This window comes from Taeniopygia guttata, chromosome 4A, assembly GCF_048771995.1.
Source record: "Taeniopygia guttata chromosome 4A, bTaeGut7.mat, whole genome shotgun sequence".
In the NCBI taxonomy this organism is placed as follows: Eukaryota; Metazoa; Chordata; class Aves; order Passeriformes; family Estrildidae; genus Taeniopygia; species Taeniopygia guttata.
In genome coordinates, this window is record NC_133029.1 from 3,534,554 (window position 1) to 3,558,927 (window position 24,374).

The following is a 24,374-nucleotide window of genomic DNA, read 5'->3' on the forward strand; positions in this document are numbered from 1 at the left end:
TTGGTAATATCTAGCTAATATAGTTCAGCATATGTCACAAATGAGAGAGATGCTCTTGGCAGATAGTGTCAATTTAAAAAGCTGTTTGCATCAAATCATTTTGAGGTCTCAATTTGCACAGCAGGGGTTATAAAGAATTTTAACTTTACTTTAGAACACATATTAAGTTGTTTGGCACAGTTGGATTGACAGTGTCTGGCATTAATTTCCTAAATTAAGTTACTGCTAATACACTTGTTAGTGAGTTCCTGATGGCTTACCACTTTCTTGAACATTTAGGAATATTGGATGCCATCACCATTTTCATGTAAAATACAGTTGTCTTTAAAGAACTAAGCCTGTAAATGTAGCAGTGCTAATGTGGAATTAGTGATTACAGGAAAAATATTACTCCCAAATTCCATTGCTCTAAAATACTCAATTCAGCTAACCATGGAAACATGAAGAAAAGCCTTGGACATGAGATTGCTTTTTAATCACTGCCAGCAGTTGATTATATTAGTGCTTTATTTCATAATTTTATGTGTCATGCTAATGAAAATGTTATGGGATAAAGCAGTGGGAAAAGAAAAGCTATTTGCCTCTCCTTACTTAATAACTGCTTCTTGCTGCTCCATTGAGGTGGCTTTTCCCTCTGAAATTGCCTTCTGTGTGCTGGAACACAGCTCATTGTTCTTCTGGCTGACAGGCTAATCATTCTGCCTTGCAGACCTCTCACTTCCACACAGCAAAGGCATGGCTGGATTACCAGGACATCCAACCCTCTGGAAAACAACACATCTTTTTCCTCCAAAAGGAAACAGTACTGAAAGTCCAAAAATCTGTGGTGTGATTCGCATCATTTATATATCAGAATTTTTAATAACCTTCTTCTCATCAACTTAGTCTAGTCCAAGAAGCTTTAATAAACAAGAGATTATTCTGTCTGGCTTTTTTAATACCACTACAGGAGCTATATTCTTTCTCACACAACTTGCAATATTCCAGTTGCCTTTTCACCTAGCTCAAAAGCAGAGAAATCCTTTACCTGAAATATCTTATTTTGGTCAATATTTTGATTAACACTGCACGAAACGTTCTGTAGCACTGCCAGCACGTAGGTGTCTCATTAATCTGGCTGCACAAATCAGCTTTGCAGGACTGAGGGCTAAGGCACAAAAAGCTGCACGTGTTTGAAGGTTTAATGGCAGAGATGTCCTGAAAGCCAAAGTGCAGCCCCCTTGCCTGGCTGTGTCTGAAGAGGAAAAAAAGTGTGTTTTAGAACAAATACAGCATTTGAATTCTCAGCATGTAGGAACTAACAGTTTTACTCGGTGCTGCTGTGATTTAAGGAGAGGCTTTGCCTTGTGTCCCCTTTTTCTGTTTGGGGACATTATTCACCTGTGATGCTGATTTATGTCAGCAGTACATAAATGTAAAGGGAGAATGAGGCAAAATAAAAGGTTTTCACTAGTCTTTGCAAATCTTAATGGTGCTCCTCTACAGCTGCTGGTCCTCAGCCCAGCTCAGGTTTTGTGAACCAGCCTGTAACACCCACGGAGAGTTTTGCAGTGCAGGGCACATCCCAGCTGAGCCTCTCAGGGGAGGGATGTGGCTTTGAAAGACACAATAAAGACTTTTCAGACCACCGAGCATGGTTTGTGTGGCACCTGAAAATGTCACCAGGCAAACAGGCTCTGCCTGGCGGGAATGAAATGCCTGAAATGCTGCCTGGGCCCTGCCAGGGGGGTACAAGGCACAGGTTTGGAACCCTTTCAGCCCAAGGATTAAAGAAACACGTTTCGAAAAAGAGAAATGGAAAAGAAGGTTAGAATTTTGTTCTTCTTTTGTTTTTATTGCAGCCTATTTAAATTACTGCCAGCAGTGTAAAATGGATCAGAGCTGCCATCTCAATATTTAATGAGAATCTGCAAATGGGAAGATCTTTTGCACATGGTCCAGGTCAGTGCAAAATTGTCCTTACGTGATGTTCTCTTTTGTAAGCTTTAAAGTACTTGAAATAGATCATCCATTTCCCTGCAAAAGAGACAGTTTTTGTATGAACAGACCCACTTTAACTCCAAACTAAACTCTTCTTTTTTTTCTGTGCTGGGTTGTGCTGTCATTCCTATAATGAATTCAGTGCTGAAATCCATAGCATGACTAAAGCCTTTCCTTACTTTATTTTGCTTTAGCTTGAGGCTTTAATATTATTATTAATATTTGATTTTTTATTTTCTCTCTCTTCCTGATTTTCCTCAAAGCCAGTTTTGCTATTTTTCCAATATTATTTACCCCTAGGCTGAAGGCACATTTTCTACCTTTGTAATTTAGCAGTAAGATATGAATAGAGCCAGGTGGAAATTCCTGTTTTATATTATGTAATCCATAAACTTCCACTGATTACCTAATACAAATAATGGCATTTTAAATTTGGAATTCCCTGAATTCCTTGTTTTTAAAGCAAATAAACATAATTTTAAAACTTTTTTAAAAAAACTTTACTCAGGAAATTCTATGATCCACCAGCAGACTCATTAAGTTTGTTCAATTCTTCAGTCCTGTCAAAAGCCTATTAGGTTCCAGTGGGTTCTCCCTGACATATAAATCTTGCCAGGCATCTCTTTCTTAATTACATGGCACAGGCTGTCAGCTTGCAAATGTTGTGTAGTAAATTAAATTGTCAGAAATACCCAGGTTCGGGTGATTTTTTTTGTGCTAGTGAAGCTGTGCTGCAGAACTGGAAGGGCTTTCTTGGCTACGTTTGGGCACAGCTTTCATTACTCACAGTTGTGAAAAACATTTTTGGGTGGAGAGAAATAAGCTTGTATTCGACAACTACAGCCTATTTGCTCTGTTTGATCAGCCATAAAAGTCAAGGTAATGAGATACTTGCTGATATTTTTAAGTATTTGAGGTGGATTTCGATGTCTCACTTGTCTCCTTGAACCAAATCAGGTCTGTGAGGGTGTGCAGCTACAGATAAGAAATAATTCAATTCCTAGTAAGCAAAAGCAATCTGTTGAAAAATTTGGATTATTTTTCTGAAGAAAATGCCAGAGTATTGGTCTAGAAGTCATGATGAGAATATGTACTGGGTACTTTTTCATTATCGTTGATCCAAAGCTCTGGGAGCCTCTTCAGAAATCTTTAAATGATTTCTTAGAAAAGCAATATTCCCCTATCTTTACTTTGCCGTATATAAATTAACTTTATGCTCCCTGTGACCCTTCTCTCTTTAAAGCAGAGACCAGATAGCTGATTACCTCAATAATTAATTTGCCCTGACCCTTGTCCATGTCCTTCTGTGAGTCACCCAGAAGAAAATTCACCGGGACAGAAAATACATTGACTATTCCAAGCAGTGTCCTTGCTCCAACCCAGAGCCACAGGCCAAAATCTCCATTCTGTTTCCCAGGCAGGATACACCCCTGAGCAGAATAATTCCTCAAAAAAAAGTAATGCAATATTTCTGTCTCATCAGCACACTCTGATCATGGCAAGGGTGACTTCAGTGGAGAGGTTTCAGGGCAGGATATTTGATTTACTGGAAAATAATGCCATGGGCCAGAATAGTTTGATGCAACTGTTCAGCTACTTGTATTTGTTCTTGAAAAAAGGTACTTAAGGAATTGTGCATTTCTTCTTTGCCTAGACTTTTCTATTTCAGAAAATCTTGTTGCCAATTAATTCATCTGGGCAAATATCGATCCTGATAAAAAACAAGGTTTTTAGTGAAAAGGCAGAATGTTGTGCAGCCTGTCAGGCTGTGGGAGTGCTTTCAGAAATGGCTGATGCCAAAGGAAAACACAATTCTGTAAACACCCTGATTTAAAGTCCGTCTGAGCTGGGAGAAAGCAGAAACTCAAAGGTTTGGGGTTTTCATCCACTGCTGTTGGTAAAAACTATAGGTAGATGATAACTACGAGTAGATAATTCAGGTAGATAATAATGATATTAAGAATAGATAAGTGGTTCTATGCTGCATTTTTATTGTCTTAAGATCAAGACCATCAAAATAAAATGGGCATATTTTTGTGTTTGTACTTAAAAAACCTCCCAAAATCTACTTCCTTGTTAAACTTGTAACGCAGAATCTCCAAAGTTGGAAGATGCTCATTGCCTTTGGGAAATGTGTCTCTCTGCAGCACTTACACTGTGTAAAATTTATGTGCATTTTAAATGCACACACACACACACATATATATATATATATATATATATATAATTACTATACATTATCAATGAGACGTTGGCAGTTGATTGCATCTCATGGGAGAATTTTCAAAACTGCCACAATTTTAATTCTGTTATGGGATAGGACAGCGAGATTTTGGATCCTAAATCTGAGAATGAAACTGGCAACATTTCTATTGATCTCTTCTCTGGAATTTAAATTTCACTTCAGGTACATTTTTCTTGAACTCCAGATTATTTTCTAGGACTTTTTCATGGAATAATGGAATATCCTAAGTTGGAAGGGCCCCACAAGTCCTGCTCCTGGCTCTGCAGAGACACCCCAACCATCCCCCTGTCCCCTGTTATCCTGGAGCTCTGGCAGCCTCGGGGTTGTTCCCATTCCCTGGGGAGCCTGGGCAGTGCCCAGCACCCTCTGGGGGAAGAACCTTTTCCTAATATCCAGCCTAGACTTCCACAGAGACCAAAAAGGAGCCTGTATTTACAGTTACCCAATTTCTTAAAACACTCAAGCCTAAATCTCATTATCTTTGGAAAAATTGGCATAGCTTCACCAGTTTTGCTGAATATTTCCAGTCTGCTAAGCCATGACAGCGTCCACTCACACTTGGGATTGTTTTTTTAATGTGGTGAGTTTCAATATAAAACTTTCTAGAGGATGTAAGAGATGCTGTGAAAGGAGAGGTGTGAATAACTGACTTTGCCCTGTTAATCTGTTAAATTTCCCTGGTTCTGAGCATCCCAGGGCAAAACCAGATACAAACTCTTCCCCCAAGGTCCTGAAAACCCACCAGAGATGGGGAAAGGAGGAGGGATGGAGAAGGGAAGCCACGGGTGGCAGAGCCAAATATCCCAAAGACACTTTCCCCTATTTTCTGAGCATGTGCTCAAAATCTGCCTGTAACCATTGGAACCTGTGAGCACCACTCTGTCACTGGGATTTATGAGAGCCTAAAGCATTTACAGAGGTTTTAAAGACAGGCCCATTTCTTTCAATCACTGCAAACAATGTGTTTTTAGAAGTCCTCTGTTGTGTTGCTGGTGCGTGAGGAACATTATCCTTGACCTTTCCCCCAAGGATCCCGGTGTGTTGCTAAAATCTGCTCACAATAAGCACATTTGCAGATGTGCAGACATAGAATTATAGGAAGTACAAACAGGACCCCTGTGTAAAGCAGAGCACACTCAGAACCAGGGAAGTTTATGATTCAGGTAGTTTAAAAGACTTTTTAATAGCCAGTGAAGGAGGCTGTTTGCTTTAGGAAAGCACATACAATAATAATGCACGCACTGAGGGCAGAAAGAGAGGAGGCAAAGCAATTATTCCGCTCTTAGTTGATGTTATTTGGATAATGAACCACCTAGAATGAGGTATTTCGCCAAGATCCTTGTTTAAAATACTCTGTCAAGCAATCTGAATTGTAACTTGTGCATGAATCAGCCAGACCTGATGTACTTCATTATTTTTTTCCCCCATTATATTGCTGTTGCAGCAAACAGATCTCAATGATCTCAAACTTTTGGGGAAAGCGTTATATACCCCAACATGAAACTGCTAAAGGCAACTTCCTCCTATTTCTTGGGATTTTACTATCCATGTAGTGACTAAATTGAATTTATACCAGCAAGGCCACGGTGCTGGTGTGTGCTGGAGGATTTGCTGAGCAGTCAAAGGTGAGACACAGGCAGTTCATTCATGGAAAAGTGAGATGTGCAAGGCAGAGAATTCTGCTCTGCTGGTGCCCTGCCAGCTGACATAGGGATTATTGCATTTGCTTGACAGTGAACGCTGTGAAAGATCCACAGAAATGTCCATCACTGAGAGGCTTTTGGAGATGCTGAGGATATTTCTTATCTGAACTGTCAGTGATTGTTCAGCTGCATCTCTCATTTTTAGCTGGTTCTAGGTGTGGATGCTTTTTGAAGACTGAGTGGAAAGAGGTCGACATTCCTTTGGAAAAAACCCTTTATAGTCTGTATTTCTTGGCATTCTCTCCCTATGTAATAGGATGTTTGAGTTGATATAGATTATTGGGTTTTTATTTTCATTGTAATGTAGTTTAAATATATTGAGAACTTAGAGCTGGGAATTGGAAACTCAAATTCAAAAGCTCTAAGAATTGGAATATAATGATAAAATTGTGCCATCAGTGCAATTTGTGAATGACATTTAAGATCCATTATAAATTTAACTCCTTTCTGTGTTACCTTCTATATTAATAAAACCTGTTTGATAGGTCTAGGGTGTTTTCACACTGCCCTAAATTTCATAAAATTAGGGCAACTATTCCTCATGCTCAGAACTTCCAGGGGAAAAAAATCTTGTTATTGGGAAACTTCTGCTTTGAGTGTTGCTGAGTTCACAGGGGCACAGGGCAGTGACCAAAGGTGCTTTTGAAAACCCACAGTAACAGAAGTGCCTTTTAAACTCTGCTGCTTGCCTCAGAAATGGAACATTTCTTATCTTCTGCATGCTTGAGTAGAAGTATATAAATATTGCATGTTTGATTTTAAGCCAGGCAAATTCATAGAGGAAATGTAGCATTTTAGTAGAAGAGAAGCCAATAGTGAGGTCAGAAGAACTGGAGTAACAGCTCTGCAAGTAAATGCCAGAGGAAGGACTGCCTCCTCCTATGTGGGATGGATTTTTTTTCTCTTTTTTTTTTTTCTGATTTTTTTTTTTGGTGGTTTTTTGGGGTTTTTTTTATGGGTCTTTTTTTTGTTTGTTTTGGGGGTTTTTTGGGGTTGTTTTTTTTTTTGGAGGGGGGTGGTTTGTTTTTGAGAGGAATATGATAGTGTGGTTTTTCACTAAGAGCTCAGAGATTTTTTGGAAAAGGACCTTGGTTTGAGATCAGCTTTTAAACTTGAGCTCCAGAATTTGGCAGCAGGCAGGAATGTTGCCACAGCAACCCATTATCTGAGGCTGTGTTACTGAACCTCCTGCCAGTTCACCCAGGGCTGAATGCTGAAGGCAACCTTAGAGGCCATTGAATGTTCTGTTCTATCCTGGAACTGCTCAGCAGGCCCTGCCAAAAATAGCCTGGGACTTGAGAACACCAGCAGCCATCTGGGAAAAAGTGGGGAGAAAAGTTTCCTCTTTAGAGGTGAATGAATGCAGTTGGTCTTGGTGGTGGATTTTCACCCTCTGGTTAAACCATTGGGTGTTTTTTGGTGAGCAGAGGCGGCTCACAGACATTTTCAGTCTGAGGGATGGTGGTTGCAGTTGGTTCTGGAATAGCCTTGGAATTCAGGATGCTGCCACCTTCCCTTCTCCTGCCCTGGTCTGGGTGGGGCTGGAAGGGCTGTCCTTTTCCCAGACCCATCTCTCAGCGTGCCCAAAGCCCTGGGAGATGTTCTGTGAGTCCCACAGTGCTGCTTCTGCCCAGTTCTGTTTGTAAAACCAGCCAGCTGGTTGCAGTGAAGCACCCTCAGTCCAGCCAATTTTTGTTATCTACACTCCTCAGTATCATCTGTTCATTCTTCCTTTTTTATTCACAAACAAGCACAGTGCTGGTCAACCAAAAAAACACCCAGAATTCTAAAAATGTAGAATGAATTGCAATACTTGTGCTCATACCCTCACATGCAAAACTTGAGGACAGCTTTCTGTGTGTATGTTTGTCATTGCTTGGTAAATTTTCATCTCAGCTTTGGCATTCTGCTCTCCAGACTCCTGAGAAGTTCACCCAAACACCTCTCTGCTCTGCATCACTCCAACTGCTTCCTAAACTCTTCCTTTAGTTAGAAATACTTGTGCTGTGATACACTTGTCAAAATGTTCTCAGAAAATAAGCCCCAACTAGAAATGCCTGTCAAATAATGCAAAACTGACAGTTGTAGTCAAATTAATGATGACTGATACCATTTGCCACAAGCATCAAAGCTTCAATAACATTTTCTTCCTGGCAACAAGCAAAAATAATTTTTTTTTTTAGTTGAATTACTTTTTTCCATTTGGTGGTATTAAATGAACAAGGTTAATTTCGTATTTACACAAATTCTTTGTTATTTATCTCATTATCTAGCTAAATGTGGTGTTGTATAACAAAATACCACTCATCTCTGATGAGATTTTCTATTCTACCCCCAACAAGCTGAAATATATATATGTATATTATATAATGTGTATTAATATGTTATGCATAAGATACATAGTTTTATATAAGTTTATATCTAAACATTTCCATATTTTAAAGTAACTTTGTGGGTGATCTGTAGGTGGAGGAGTAGTACTGGGGATTTATCTTTCAAGCCTAGCACAAGATTACAGCTTCAGGCTGAGAGTGCTGTGTTCTGTAGCTGAGACTGGGGCAGAGGAAACCCCAAACAGGAATTGCTGCAGAATTCCTGCTGGATGACAGGTGCTGTTTAACAGAAATTCAAACACAACATTGACTTTGGATTTGAAGGAATTTCAGTAGCGCAAGAGAGTAACTGGAGAGGAAAGGGAAAGGGAAAGGGAAAGGGAAAGGGAAAGGGAAAGGGAAAGGGAAAGGGAAAGGGAAAGGGAAAGGGAAAGGGAAAGGGAAAGGGAAAGGGAAAGGGAAAGGGAAAGGGAAAGGGAAAGGGAAAGGGAAAGGGAAAGGGAAAGGGAAAGGGAAAGGGAAAGGGAAAGGAAAGGGAAAGGAGGGGGAAAGGAAAAGGTATCTCAGTGACTGCCAAGGAGAAAAAAGCTTTCCCTCTGCATTGGGGCTGGACAAAATCCTGCCCCCACACAGCCACCCCTGTCCATGGATTCAGGATCACGGAGCTGAGTCCTGTGGTCATGGACATTTGACCTGTCCCATTCCTCACCTGGCAGCTCCTCACTTTTGGAGCTACAAGATGGAATTTTGCTGTTTCCCTGCTGAGCTGGGCCACATCTGACACAGGGAGGTTTCAGGTGCAGTAACAGCTTTTAGAGGAGAAAAAAGCTGAGGAAACCCTTCCCCTTGCACACTAAAGCAGGTGGATTATGTCTTGGTGTAACATTTGCATTTCGTTCTTTGAATAAATTAATGTTTTGAAGCAAATGCCCAAGGATATTGCAATTATTTTTGCAATTCATACATTTATTCAATGCATATCAGAAAAGCTCCTGTTAAAGACAGGAGGTAATCTGGGGTAAATGTCAATTACTGATGAGTTATGCTAGGTCTATAGTGGATGCCTTTGTAAGACATTTTAATATTTTACATTTGAAAACTTTGACTGCCAGATTTTTAATGATGCTGCTACTGGTTCAGCTGTTTTCGTGTCTTCAAAAATTAAAAACATTTCAATATTTAAAATAACTGTACTGCTCATTTCAAGGCATATGTTACTGCATATGTTTGTAGCTCTGCTTTTCTGAACGTGTAAGATTTTTTGGCATATATTGGTATTTCATCCTGAACCTGGGGGAATTAATGTTTAGAGTCACTGTTTGAATTCATTTTAGGTTTGATTGTTAAGAGCTCCTCTGGGAGTCAGGGAAGGAATCCCAAGGAGGTATAAATGGAAACAAAGGTAGGAGAAGAAAGAAAGGCAGATGGTGGCAACAATGGCTTATCTTTTTTTAGATCATTGATGTAGTACAAAGGAGACTGTCTTAGATATCCTTTATATACTCCATTTTCATTTCCAGTGATAGAAATACCATATTTTCATATTCAAAGTACATTTTGAGCCATGAAATCTAGCTAATAAAAATCCCTGAATTAATTAGTGCAACCAAACCCCCCTGGTTACATGGTCTTCTAAAGGACTGAGCATCTCAAATAAACCTGTAAATTAAGCTGAAAGTTTTTCTGCTCCAGCAGAAAAATGGTGGTGCCTCTGGGAGATGTCAGATTATTTTTATTAATTTATTTCTTTGTTTTCTGTTCAGTTTATTCTGTTTCTGTGTTTGAAATATGTAGGGTTTTCTTTCCCAAAGGAGCAATAGTTAACAAGCTCAGAAAGGAATAAACTCAGTGTCTGTTTGTTTTTCCCCTGGCTCCAATATTCTGTCACCTGTTCAATTTTGGTCAGCAGTACTAAATCAAATGTTAACCATGTCACATTTGACAAAAAACAAATTATCAGTACACTTAATATTTCCACACTATTTTCCAAGCAACCTGTCATGGAATCACTGCTCTGAAGAGAAAGTGCCCTGTATTTATTTCAGCAGGGATTTTTTTTTCTTTTCAAGTCTCTCTAGAGCGGAATTAAAATTTAGCACATGCACATTTAGCAAAAATATTTTCACGTCAATGTGTCACTCAACATTCCTTCCCTGTTAGCCATGATTTTTTTTTCCAAGTCATATCTCTACATAAAAGGGAAAATCTCAGCTTTTAATATTTAGAAAACAGATTTCAGCTTTACTTTTGCATAAAATGAATGAATTACATTTTCAACAAGTACATCTATATTGTGACAGGCAGAAGAGCTGAAATTTTTTGGGATACATTTTTTCCCAGGTTCTGCCTGTTCAACCAAAGGAACTCATTCCTGAAGCTGATATAGAGTGGGAATTAATACAAAGCATGTCCATTTCCTATTAAATGTGTTATTCTGGCAGAGGAATATTTTCACCTCAGCAGAAATAATTAAAATTCAAGGCATTCATTATACTTCAATTAAACCAAATCATATTTCATAGGATTGCTTTGGCAGTATGAGGAAGAGTCTGTCTCCTCAAGAGCTCGTGAGGTGGTTATGACAAATTATAAAGTCACTGAAGCCAAGTAGAATTGTTCCAGTCAATTAAGTGTGTATGTGAAGGGATAGCTGCAGTATGAAAAGAAGGAAAAATATAGTGGTATTTGAAAGTTTTCTAGACTTACACATTAAATTGGTTCTTTTTTCTCTCCATGTAGTTTTAGGAAGTCCATTGGTTTTGGTTTGGCCAGTAATTCTATTAACCTGCTGGACAATAATGACACATCCACTGATCTGTTAATCGAGATTTCTCTGAATTACATGTCTGAAAATGCTGCTTCTCTGTATGAGTAAATGAGCTATAAGCAAAGGAGGTGCCAAAACTTATGGAAACAATGCTGTTAAACTTAGTGGGCCTCTAGTTTATTCTTCTTTGTCTTTATTTTTTTCTTCCTTAATATTTTTTGCATTCAAATGTAGATGTCACCTATAAATGTGTGTGATTTTATGATTAGAATTTACATAGTATGTTTCTTTACAGCCTCAAAAATATTATTTAGAGGGATTTTTTGGGGGGAAGAAGGGTTTTTTGGTTATTTGGGGTTTGGGGGAGTTTAGTTGGTTTTTTTAGCAGCATGTAGGCTGTTGTTAACTGCAAAGCTTTTTTATTACTGTGGGCCACATTACACAGCAGGCAGGCAATTTTCTGTGACTGGGATGTGTGCAAGGAGGTCCCAGGTAGAGCAGCCTCCACACTCCTTACCTCTGTGTTGTAAAGCCTGCAGTTTGGTGAGAAAAAGACATAAAACTATGAATTAACTGCTCTGATTTTTACTCTCTTTACTTGGTTTTGACCTTTGTTTTCTAAAGCCTCCTTACTCTGCTGTACAAATAGCAGTGGGCACAGGGAGCACACCTGCACGGGGCTGCTGAGGAATTTAGGCAGTAGTGCAGCATTTTACATCTTCTCCACAGGGTTAATTAATTGTAGGCAAGACTTGGGATCTGGCAGCTGTCTGACTTCTCCCTCTACTGAAATTAGTGAGGTGAGTAATTAATACTCATGGGACTACTCAAGGGAAGGGCTTCTGCACAGCAAAGAAATTCAATGTTACCAAGGCAAAGATTAAAATGGACAAGTGATGCAAAAACATGTGAAGTGTGCAAGGTATTGATCAGTCCATGCTTGAAAATCTGAGTTGGAGGAATGTATTTAACTTCAGCAAATAGGAATGTGTCTCCATTTGAATCAGCATGGAGCTGTTGGGGTATGTCCAGCATATTTCATATTTCTCCTTCTGTGTGGTGCCAGGGAAGTTACTGAGCTCAGTTTGCTGGGAATGACCCTGTCAGTCCTGTGGTCTGAGGCTTCCTCTAAATGAGCTTTTCATGGGAAACAGAGCTGGGCACTGCCAGAAGTGTTTCTTATCAGATTGGTGTGGATGTTTTGTGACTCTATATAAAATGTTTTATGGCATGTCAGCCACATTTACAGCCTGATATAACTGTGTGGAGCTGTTCAAGTTACAGCTGAGTTTAGTCTTTAATGTATGAGCCAGCTTGGATCCACATCAGGGATCCTCCTGAAGCTGCACCAGAATAAATCCTGCCACAAAAAGGACACGTGGCTTAGCAGAGTGTTTGTCACAGATCACTAAACCCTTCCCGTTCTTCAAACTTCCAAGAAATTCCTAATTAACATTTGTTTACCAGTTCATTATAAACCTTGCGTGGCGTGTGACAATGACAGCAGGGGGATTTGAACAGTGATACTCAGGAATGTGAATGATCCCACATTATTTCATTGTAATCTTTCATAAGAGTCTCAGTTATTTCCCAAGTTTCTCATACCTGGCAGTACTTAATGAGCAAGTGTTGGCTCTGTTTAATGGAATTGAGCTTTTTAAGTGGAAATTGCACAAAAGATGCAAATTGAAGTAGAACTTTGGATTCCGATATGCTTTTTTCCCCCTGTGCTATCTGCATGAACCTGTCATGTTGTTGAATTTGGATTCAGTCCTTTTGTAAGAGACCTTATTCTTAGTTTTTAAAAAAATCTATTTTTATTTTTAGAAGGAATTGATTAGCTAAGAAAGGTCAACATATGCTTTTCAAATTAATCAATGATTCAACCTGCTGTAATTATATTTTCTGTAATTATACAGCATGGAAATATCATCCTATTACCTCATGTAAACACCAAAAGGGTCCTTCCATTGTGCTTTGCTGATTTAAGTACAGCTATTGAACATTTAGAACCACAGAAATCATTAGTGTTGGAAAAGGCCTCCAAGACTGAATCCAGCCTTTAAACAATCACTAAACCATAGTGTGAAGCTGGGGATAGCAAAGCAGAAATTTGAAATTACTTATTTTTTAAATTAAAAATTATGGGCATTTTTCCCTTTCTCCTTAGTGTATGAATCATTACTATTTCTTATTTAATTATTCCAGCTCGTTCCTCCATCCTGGAACTGATTGTCCCTGGTTTCTTTGTTTCCTGGCCAAAGACAAAACTGCCTGTGAAGCCAGCAAAGCCTGTTAAATAAGCTGTCAAAACATGAACTGTTTCATACCTTGGAGCTCAGTAAGGAAGCCAATTTTATACAACTTAAAAATGAAAGTCTTTCAGTGTCACCTTGTTGGAAAACCTGGAGATAGACTGCACAGAGCTCCTTTTCATTATGATGCACCTGTAGGCTATCCAATTTCTGTAAGGAATGGTGGAGGAAACATCACAGTCACAGCAAAACTGCCATGATAAAAGGCGGGGCTTTTTTCCTCAGGAGCAGCTTTTAAATTAAAATGAGAATATTGTAAATGGGGTTCGTGGTGTTAGAGAAGGATTTGAGTAGATCTGTGTCAGACATCCTTCGATGTGGTAGAGAAGTCTGAGATTCAGATATGTGAGAAAATAACACCTTGAGAGAAAACTCGAGTATTTCAGAGCAAGTGTTCCACTTTCTATCTTTGCAGCTCCAGCAAGGCCTCACTTCTGAAGTCTGACTAGAGGCAGCTTTTTATTTGATAAGGGTTTCACATTAATTCAATTACACATGTAAGCTGCATTCCATTTGTACACGACAGTGTGGGAACTGACTGAAAGGTGCAAGAATTAAATACTGGTTGGAAGTGGAGGCAGCAGGTTTTGTATTTCAGTAGGAATTTGTTTCCTCTCAAAGCTAAAAGCTTTAACCATCAGTTTTTCCTAAAAATGCAGCTAGTAGAACCTAACCCTGCTCACATGAAGGTCAAGGGGCGAACTGAGAAGATGGTTCTTATTTAGATATTTGATTCAAGAAAATTTGTTTAAATGTCTCCAAGCCAGAGAATATTAATCTAGAAACAAAGAATATTAACAAAAGGTACTTTTTAAATAATCAAATGCTAGCAAAAGCATTATCACTTCAAACTGTGATAACTGTACCATTCTGTCTGTGCTGCAGCACTAACGAGTGCTGATATCTTAGTAAAGATCTAATTATAAAGCAGGGATTCCCTGCAGAAGTTTTGACATTTTTAAATACAAATAATATCATCTGGGGTAAAAATGCAAAGAGTAATGGTTTCTTCAAAATAAATGTCTGAATAAAAGTTGACATTGATGTTTAGAAAAGATATCTAAGAGGAAAGAAACTTGGTTTTGACTGCTCATGGGAATGTCAGTAGTGAGTAAGGGACAAAGCTGGAAAATAAATAATGAATATTAACCCTTAGGAGGGGAACAAGTCAAGTTTCTAGAACACCCCAGAAGAAAACCCATTCTAGTTGGGTTTGGCTATTCTAAGATGCTCCCAAAACCACTTGGTAGTGAATTAATACAGCCTTTAGTCCCACAAGTGGCATCAAAGCACTGAAAGGAACTTTCTTTGTAGTTCTAGAAAGTATCTAGATGCCAGTACTAACTGTCATTAAAACATGTGCTCAAATATGGCAGTTTTTCCAGAGTATTTTTCAAAGGGCCTAGGTAGGTTGGTTTTTTTGTTTGTTTGTTTTTTGTTTGTTTTTTTTTTTTTTAACCTGGATCTGATTCAAGATTGACTTTGCTTTGGAAATACATTTATCCAGTGTTGCATCTGAGCTCAGAAGAATTCTAGTGTGACTGATAAGCAGCACTGAAAGTCTTATTTTCTTTCTATAACCAGAGGGGCCAAGCTACAACTCTCCATTTCCCTTCTTTTCTTATCTGCTCTCATCTGTCATGCATCACAGTTTCTGATTGATTACCCATTTTATCCGTACATTAAGCATGCACACAAGCACCAGTAATTATTGAATCTCTGTGTTTACAGCTCCAGCTGCCTGTTTGTAAGTGTCTCACAGGATATTTCCTGCTCTGCACATCCTCTTGTGATGTGAGATAAGAAGGAAGGTACATGAGAGGAGAAATAATTGGCTAAAGTGCAAAACAAGGTCGGAGTGCAAGCTCATCTTTAACCTTGAGGGAATTTAACAGTGGCTGCATAAGGCTTGGAGGTTGGAACTTTGCTGTGCAGCACATTTATAACATCTGGGAAAAGGACTGGAGTTATCAGTTGTTAACATTTCCTGATGATGCTGAGCAGCAGATTATCACCCTCAGGCCCTGGCAGTGAAGAATTGTAGATTTGAACAAAAGGTTCAGTAACTGGGCAATAAAAGGGCCCCTGAGATTCAACAGAGAAATGTCAAATTATGCACTGGGGGAATGATGGGCTCCGAGTTGTGCCCAAGAGAGATACCCTGGGTAATCATTATAACATCATGAAAATGTAAAATTATGTCTTGCCACCCCCCAAAAAAAAAATTAACTCTGGGGATGTTCAGCTGCATTTGCTTTGCTGTTACAGGATTTCCTGCTGTCTGATTGTTGTCACTGAGAGTGGAATAATATTTGGGTGTCACCCCAAAGGTGCTCTCCCAGTGGCACACCCCACTCTGCAGTCACTCACTGCTTTGTGGGCTCAAACACAACAAGAACTATGAGCATAAAACAGATGAAAAAGAGTGTAAGAACACAAGGAAATGAGCAAGCCCTACTATTCGATCTAAATTCAGTCTGAAATTATGGAGTGAAAAGAGGAATTCACACCAGATTTCTCTGTGCAGAGCTATGGGTTTAACAACCAAAAAAAAAAAAAAAAAAAAACCCAACCAGACATATGTTGAATCCTTGTATAAAAAATGCACCTTGTAGTACTGAAATCCCTGGGTGTAAGCCATGTACATCTTATAAATGCACACTCTGGCAAAAAAAAAAAATTAGATCAAGCATAAGGATTTATGCACAACCTCAATAATATATATTAAAGCAAGAAATGAGTCATATGTAACTTTAAAAAAAACACAAAACACATCAAAAGAAATATCACAGATTTCTTTATTTCTTTAAGTCATTCCCTCCTTGATTCCAGAAATAGCCTTTCTATTTCATTTTCTAGTTATATTGACTTTATTCCAGCCAACAAACCTGAATTATAAATAAAGATGGCAAACAGAGTAGCTTGGAGAACTAATGGAAGGATTCCTGTTTTTTTTTTTGCCTTTTAGCTGGGTTCAAAGATTATTGCTGTAAGCACAGTTAATATGCATCAAGTGGTAGAAAATTAATTATGAATATACTTTAAGTAGAGACTGTTAAAATAAAGCAGTTCTTAATATAGAACAAACAGTAACGAAAATTATTATCATTACAGATGCTGACAAAAGAAAGGCCTGTCAAGGACCCCAGAAGAGTCATGGCTGTGACACATTTACGTGGGTTTGTCTGAGAAAATGAGAGCCTTTTGCTGCTTTTCAGGAATAGAAACCCACTGGTCCCCCACAGAGCTAAAAGCAGATAGGATTTTAGAGGCAGTGTTCTTACCCTGAGAGTTTTTGAAGTTAAATTTAGTTTTTACTTTAGTTTCTGAGCATCATCTCTGGTTTATATGCAAGTCAGCCTTGATCAAACCCCTTAGGGCTGAGATTTTATTGATCTTCCTGACAGATGTCCTGTACTCCAGAGTGAATTGCTGCTTAAGCAATACATACTTTTAAAAATATATTCCCCACAGTCAGGGAAGAGTGATTAAGACAAAAAAGCTCGACAGCTATTGTCAGAATTTGCAAGCATTTGTTGCTATGGCTGTAATTAAAACCCTGAATGAAAATCAAGCTTTTAGGCCAACTTGTGCCATCCATAAAAAAAAAACAAATACCAATTCATTCCCAAAAATTGTCTTCAGCGCATTTTGTTGTTTATCAAAACAAATACTCATGTAAATACTGTCTTGATTTTGTTAATTATATTCCCACCAATACACCAGAGACTATTCTTTCAGAATATTAATTTCTTTATGTAAATTAGGAAGGGGGGTTAGAAATAATGCTGCTGTTGCAAACCATTTATCTGTTCTGTGGTGTAAAGAGATCCAATTTCAGCTGATTTCAGGATTATAATTGTGGTTACTGTTGTCATTAGATTTTTTTAGATGGGAATAGGGTTTGTAGCTTGTGGCTTGTAGGACTGGTATTTTCAAATGGAAGATTTTTGTATGGACTTTGTTCAAGAAATACTTAAATACTTTCCAGTCAGAAGCAATTCCCATTCTTGCTTTCAGCAGCCCTGTGCTCCCAGGACTCGTTATTGTGCTTGTCACGCCATTTCCCATTCACCAGACACAAAGTTTTTTGATTTTTTTCATACCAAGATGGAGAAGTGACTAAAAGCATGGTCCAGGAACAGGTTTTTTGCTCTCTGATAAATATTTATTCCAGCACTGGGGCTCTCTGTGGGCATTCATCTCATGGGCATATGGGCTGGCATTTATTTAGCCCATTGAATTTGCAACAGTGAGGGAACTATTCCAAGATCAAAGGTGAATAGTGCACAATAGCTTGTAGAGATGTTTGCCAGGTTTGTACTTTGTTCCAACACAGCCCTGAGGTTTGTTGTGTAAAATTTTGTATAAATTCTGTCCAATGAAAGTCTTTTGTCTCAAGTGCCAATATTACAGATCAGTGCCATCGGTTCAAGAATAACTTTATGAAGCTGCTTAGAAAAAAATTGGAAGGAGAAAATTCTCCCCAGCGAGCTGTCAGGAATCTGTGGTGGAGCCTCGAGGGAGAAGGCTAAAATGGGCAATTTTGGGCAATAATGTAAGAAGCATAAAAAGCCACGAGCTGCTGCACAGGGACATAGTAGTTTTATTTCCTATATTTTCCTATATTTTCCCATTTTACCAGCTTGTTCCTGTTCTGTCATTATGTGCAAGTCTTGAAGATGTTGGTCACCAGATACATGAGCTCCTGCCCTTTGTGCAGTTAGAGATCTCAACTTGTGCACAGCTTTTCTGGTGCATTAAAGTCACGGTCAAAAATTATTTGAAGTTGATGTATTAAAAAATATCTGTCATCAAACTATATCAGCAACACTGAATTCATTTCCATGGCCTTTTTTTCTGACCTTCTCCAATAATACTCCAAAATGCATTAGGATGTAAAGGAACTCAGCTTTAAGCTTTTTGTGGTCACGTGTTTACTATTTTTAGACAAATATTCAAGTTAGGCTTCAGAACTTAATTTCTGAAATAAGTTATTTGAAGCATGACCTGAGTTTACTTCCATGTATGAATATTATATGAAAGGATTAAGAGTAGCCTTTGGAAAGCAATCCTAGTCCTTTTACAAGACACCATTCCTTTTCTCAGGCAGCTTTGATCTGCTGTTCTTTAAAACCAGGCAGATTTTCCTTTCTTTAGTAGAGGTTTTGTGCTGGATATCTGCTTAGGAAACTAAGTTATATATTCAAATTCTTAATTAACACTTAGTGAAAGGCTCTAATCCATACAAGATGAATAAACATCCAAATATGAATAACTTAGAATAACTCATAATAATAATAACTCAGAATAACTGAGTTAGATGAATAATAAAAGCTGTGCTGCAAATGATAAAAATATTGCTGTCAGCAAAGAAACTGAATTTCTGAAAAAGTACTGAAACCATGTTTCAAAAAAGCCTCCAGACATATTCTAGGGTTATGTAAGAATTATTTCTTATGTCTTTTCTACCTCTGTTCAACTTTAGAGTTGTTCTTCCTCCCAAGACTGTTCCAGTTCACAGCTCATTGCCAATCACCTCACATGCACTTCAGTCAGGGGTCTCTAAAAGTATCAAAGATGCAGAAAATGTGGAATTCCTGTCCTGGCTCCCCTCCTCTGCCAACTGCCTGCCCCACTGAGGAGCAGCTGGAAAGGAGGAAGGGTTTGCAGGGCTGATGGAGAGAATGAGGCAGGAAAGAAGAGAAAGGCAGTAAATTGAAAGGGAAGTGGTGTCCTGAGGGATTTGGGATGACAAGGTTCTGAGCCAGTGGAGGGGAAAGAGTTTGTGTAAAGTCTGATTGAAGAGCAGTTAGTGGGACTTGAGGAAAAAGGAAATAGTTTAAGCAGTTAGGGAAAAAGAGATAATTAGATGCATTCTTATGATTTTACCCCACAAGGCAATGGAACGTGTTTAACCCAAGCCCCACTGAACAGTCATGTACAGAAAACAAAAAAACACTTTTTTTCATTTCACTTATTGACAGATGGATCAAGTCAGCATCCAAAAGTGGCATATGGAAAAACTTCTAATTTTTTTAAAAGATACTTTTTCATTATGCCTTCCAAATCAAGAATGGAAATGAGGACAGGATCTAATCATATTTCTTATTACTTACAGAGTTTCTCCTCACGGGTGCAAAAGTTCTTATGGCCACACAGATTATTTATTTGCTGGGGGTTATCTGGTCTGCTCTGCACCATTGCTTCTGCCTATCAGAGCTTTCTGACCTGAGCTTGCTGGATTACAGGGGCAGCTTCAATCCCTCCTGGTATCTCCAGAGGCTCCCTGTGTGCGATATCAGCTCTCACAAGCTGATAACGGTGTCACAAATTCTTTCCCATTTTGATGTAGTGTAATACAAGCTGTTGTACAAGTCTTCACGTCTCAAGCTTTTTGATACAGTACATTTATTTTGTAATTCTGAGAGTTCTCAGACACCAAAATGAACCAGACAAGTGTTGACAGCATGAACATAGTAGGCATAGAGAAAAAAAGCAAAAACTGGTGCTGAGAGTATTGGAATTGTAATTACACTTTTTATTATTGGAATTTTAAAAACATTTTTATAAAGTTAAGATCCTTAAATCCCTTAAACCAAAAGCTGAAATATCATCAGCACTGCAGTTTGCTTTTCTCTTTGGATTTTGCTGGGTTTGGGAGGCATTGGCATTCCTTTGTACCTCACCCTGTCACACAGCAAAGCCACACCAAATCCTCACGGGCCAGGTTGTCTGTGGCAACCACAGACTCTTTTGCTCCCCAAAAACGCATGGCCTGAGGTAGTTCAAAGAACAGGGAGAACATTTCCTTCTGCTAGAAACTATCAGTCTTTTCAGCCCACATCCAAAATGTGATATTTTCAAGCTATTTTCTCCAGTATTGCCAGACCAAACTCTGTGGATATATCTGGATCAGTCATGAGCAGACACAATTCTTCATTCCTCATGTGATCCCACATTGCTTCCTCCAGAGAACTGCAAACCAGGTAGACTATATGTTCCCAACTCTTATGCTTGGGAAAGTGTGGATAAATAGAAAAAAAAAAAATTAATCTTTTTATAGAAAACATTCTTTTCCCTAATATTGGTAATTGTGTCCCAATGATTGTTAAATGTTACTAATTGAAGATCTGATATGGATGTATTTACTGGAGTATCATCTTTCTGCTGTTATTGAATACGTCTTTGTATATCTGATTTTATTAAAATTCAATTTTAACTAGCATTTCATAGTTGACCCTGCCTCTGACAGGGAGGTTGGGCTAGATGGGCTGGGACCTTCAGAGAATGTCCCCAGCCTGAATTATTCTGTGACTAAATTGTTGCACATGTAATTGCAAAGATCCATGAAATAGAATGTGACAATCCAGGTTTACCCCAAGAAAAAGGCCCCACAGAATTGCTGTAGTTAAAGAGATTTATCCCTTTCTCAGTGACTTTTGAAACACTCACCTATTTATGGGTAGTGGTATTGCTTAACAGCAAAATTTATGAAGAGCATTAAAAATGCTGTAAGCTTTAATCATGCTTTATTTACTGGTTTTATTTGTATCAATCTAGCCATCTTTAAATGGAGTTACAGAGCAAAACCATCCCACTGCTCATTTCTGAGTAAGCCAGCTCTCTGAGATTTCTCAGCTCTCTGAGATTTCCTAGAGCTCCACCAGAGCCAAGCAGGCAGCTGCCTTGAGATGCTGCCTTTTTCCCTGGTGCATATTTTTGCAGGTTATTTTTAGTGCAGTTATTTGTGCTGAGCACTCCAGAGCGTTTGGGAGAAGGTGCTAAGCTGCATTTTGATGCAGAGAACAGCGGGAGCTCTGGCCAGGCCCTGCTGCTGTGGCAGATGTGTGTCCATGGGCTGTGGGAAGGGAAAGGGGGATTCCAGCTTCTCCATCCCACTGGCCCTGCTCAGCCTCTTCTGCACCATGTTCTCCCAGCCATCAGCCTCTTGGCTCGGGCTGTAAATAGAATATGACACACAGACTTTGATGGAGCTGATCTCCCCTTCTGGGTATTTACACTCCAGTCTGTGGGCTAAATTTGGGGACCTTTCTGTCTAAAAATTCTCTGCAGAGGATTTACAGCGAGGGAGAGGAAGAAAACCATCACCAAAACTCCTCCAGGGGATGGTGTTCCTTGATATTATTATTCCTTGGACGTTTTCCATGTAATTTATAGTATCTTCAGCTAGCTAATGGAACCGAACTGACGCTGTCTTAATATTTGACAAGCTAATTATCCCATATGTAGTAAACAAGGTTTTATGTAAAGTCTTCACATTTTCTTAAGTGAAACAGAAGCAGACAGCCCTGTTCCTTTTCTGAGCAAAACATTCAAGTGTTGCACACTTCACATTATGCAGTTTAATTTTTGATATTGTAGTCAAGAAATGAAATCCTGCCTTATCTGTTTGACTTGAAGACTCATTGCATCAACCTTTTGAGCACTGCTGCTGAACATGTAGTGGCCATGAGGGTAATGAAAACTTCTAAAAATAATTTATAAATTTATAATAATTTCATAATATCTATATATTCTCACGTATGTATGTATTAGATAAAGATGACTCACCTTTTCTGTAGCCCACAGTAAGTTGGTATTTGTTCTCTAAAATGGGCATCTGTGGATTCAGCTGTTTCACATATCCTGGCATCATTATTTTTATCTTCTGTATTTACACAGATTATATTTGACCCCATATAGCCTGAAATCAATTATGTCTCATCAGAAGAGACAGAGAGTTAAGGACCCTTGCTTTGTAAGGCTGTAGCTGTGTTAAAAAGCAGGTTCCAAATGGAAAATGGTCAACTCCTCAAAAGTTATTAGTTCTTGTTTTCCTGCCCAGAGTATGCTCCTGTGAGTACAAAATACTTATTAGACATGGTTTGTAAAAATCCTACTTAAAATGATGCATTATCTTGCTCTTTGCAGAGTTTTCTCAGGGGTATTTTTTGATTGGTAAGTTTTTGACAGTGTGAGTGAGGGCAATATGTTCTTGTTGCAGTCCAAAACTGTTCAGATTTTAACAAAAATAGTTAAATTTCTCGATTCTAGGATTACAAAGTAATACAGATATTGGCTGTTTTCCAGTAAATGGCACAATATGTCTACCAACACTTAATAACAGAATTCATTAACTGCTTAAAAAAATTAAAATAACCAGACAGGTTGTTCTACAATTGGATCTAAATCTTCTAGATATCCATGCAATATTTACAGGAAGAGCAAGAGGATTGCAAACTTCCTCCTCCCTGTGATATTCCCACACTTATTCTCCAAATGCGCTCCAATGGGGATCAGCTCTACTGCACAAGCAAATTAGGCAAGAGCAGTGCTTTTTATTGATGCTGCCAGCAAGGTGGTGGAGGTTTTTGGAATGAGCTCTCCTAAAGAAATCTCTCTGTATCTGATCTCTCACTTAATGCAGGCGTTTGTACAGTCAGCTGTCATCACTACCTACAGAGCTTTAGTGTACCCAGTGCTTAAAAAAAGGCTAGAACTATCTAATTATATAGAAAAGTCATGAATCTCGGAAGCAATTGGATTATTTTCTTCATGTATTCAGCTTAACTCTTTTTCTGCTGCCAAGCCACTTGACTTATACAATAAAAATAAGAAGTGCAGTATGAAAATTGCTTCAGCATCCTTTCCATTCATCCTTTCCATTGACAACAGAGCGTTGTTGGAAATGATGTGTTGGCATCACCTGCTGAACCTGAGCTTCAGAGCAGCCCTGGAGGCAGTGTCTGCTCTCCAGTCCTGTGTCTGCATCCTGCTTCCACCCCAGAGGAGCCTGTGGCGTGCCCTGTGCTCTCAGCCTTCCTTCCAAAGGAAAAGGAGCTGGAAAAGCAGCCAGGGCAGAGCTCTGGGCAGCCCCAGGGTGGGCACTGGGGCTCAGCTCTGCTCCTGAGCTGCCTCAGGAGGTGTTCCCAGAGCCAGGATGCCCAGCCCAGCATGGAGCATCTGCTCCTGGCAGGATCTCCATGTGCCCAGAGCTCCAGCCACACACAACTGGAACTCTTCCCAGTCCCCACAGTGTTGCAGAGCAAAGCACAATCGATTCGAGAAATAAGAACAAAGCCAAGAATGTCTTTATCACTAAGAATACCTGAGAATATTTTTAATGCTTTCTGATCTCATCTCCTGACTAATCTGTGTCATTCCTTCGCCCTTTGTCAGCCAACCTAAGTTGACATTTCTTCTGCACTTGTGCCCTGCTTTTCAATTCTGTTGCTTCTCACTATTTTACTGTCAAATTTCTCTGCATCAGCCACGGTCATTTTATCATTCTTGTAGTTATCAGCCTTTATGAATGAGATACCTTTAACCTTTTTTTTCCTCGCTGAGGAGATGCTTTGTAAGATCCACTTCCTCTGCTCATTGAGAAAAAATGAAAGCCTCCTTCAGAGAAGATGTGGTAAGCACTGAGGAGTGTGAGCACACTGTCTAGTGGAATCCTTTTGGATGAAGTCATTTGTTTATCTACATTATAAATTAAGGAAGTGGTGAGGAACACATGGTATTGTAGTTTAAAACAGAAAGCAGTGTGAGGGTAAAGATATGGAGAGTGAACAATGGAGAGAGGAGAGCAGACAGACAAAGGCAAGCACCCAGTTGAGTGCAAGATTGCAATCATGCTGATTATCTTCCTCCTGTACTTCTTCTTCCTGGCTTGTTTTTTTTTCCTATGCTCTTGAGAGGAGCATATGTCCTATCCATTGTAGGACATATTCACTTTGCCTGGCTTCACGAGCCTTCTGAGTGCCATTCACATCAGAGAGTCTAATTTGCTTGTTCTAAATCACCCTCTGGAGGGGCCTCTCTTCTCTGCTGAAGCACCTAGAGAGCATTGTTTCATATTATTGGTATCTGGAATTAGTGTGAATATTCCATATAATGCGCTTCTCTCTGTTTCCTGCTGTGTTTTCAGATAAGCATGGAAATCATCTGTCAAACCTAGGGAATTGCTACAATTTCAGTAATATTTTCTTGAATAGGAACTCAAGGATACTGGAATTCAAAAGATAA

The 24,374-nt window shown here is 39.0% G+C and overlaps 1 protein-coding gene across 12 annotated transcripts in view; it reads left to right on the top strand.

The window, feature by feature from the left end:
• Positions 1–1,103: 1,103 nt before the first annotated feature.
• LOC115495208 (uncharacterized) overlaps positions 1,104–24,374 on the top strand; it is a 128,368-nt gene continuing 105,097 nt past the window's right edge. For 2 of the 12 annotated variants that reach the window (XR_012055926.1, XM_072929025.1), the window contains exons 1-2: positions 1,104–1,806; positions 16,458–16,518. Coding sequence is in view for 1 of the 12 variants with exons in the window: in XM_072929025.1 (XP_072785126.1) it covers positions 1,656–1,806; positions 16,458–16,518 (212 nt within the window). In the remaining 11 variants the exon portion in view is untranslated. Of the gene's footprint in view, positions 1,942–9,595; positions 9,664–16,457; positions 16,519–24,374 lie in introns of all 12 variants that reach the window. The other 10 variants (XR_012055934.1, XR_012055929.1, XR_012055936.1 and 7 more) reach the window with 10 other exon arrangements.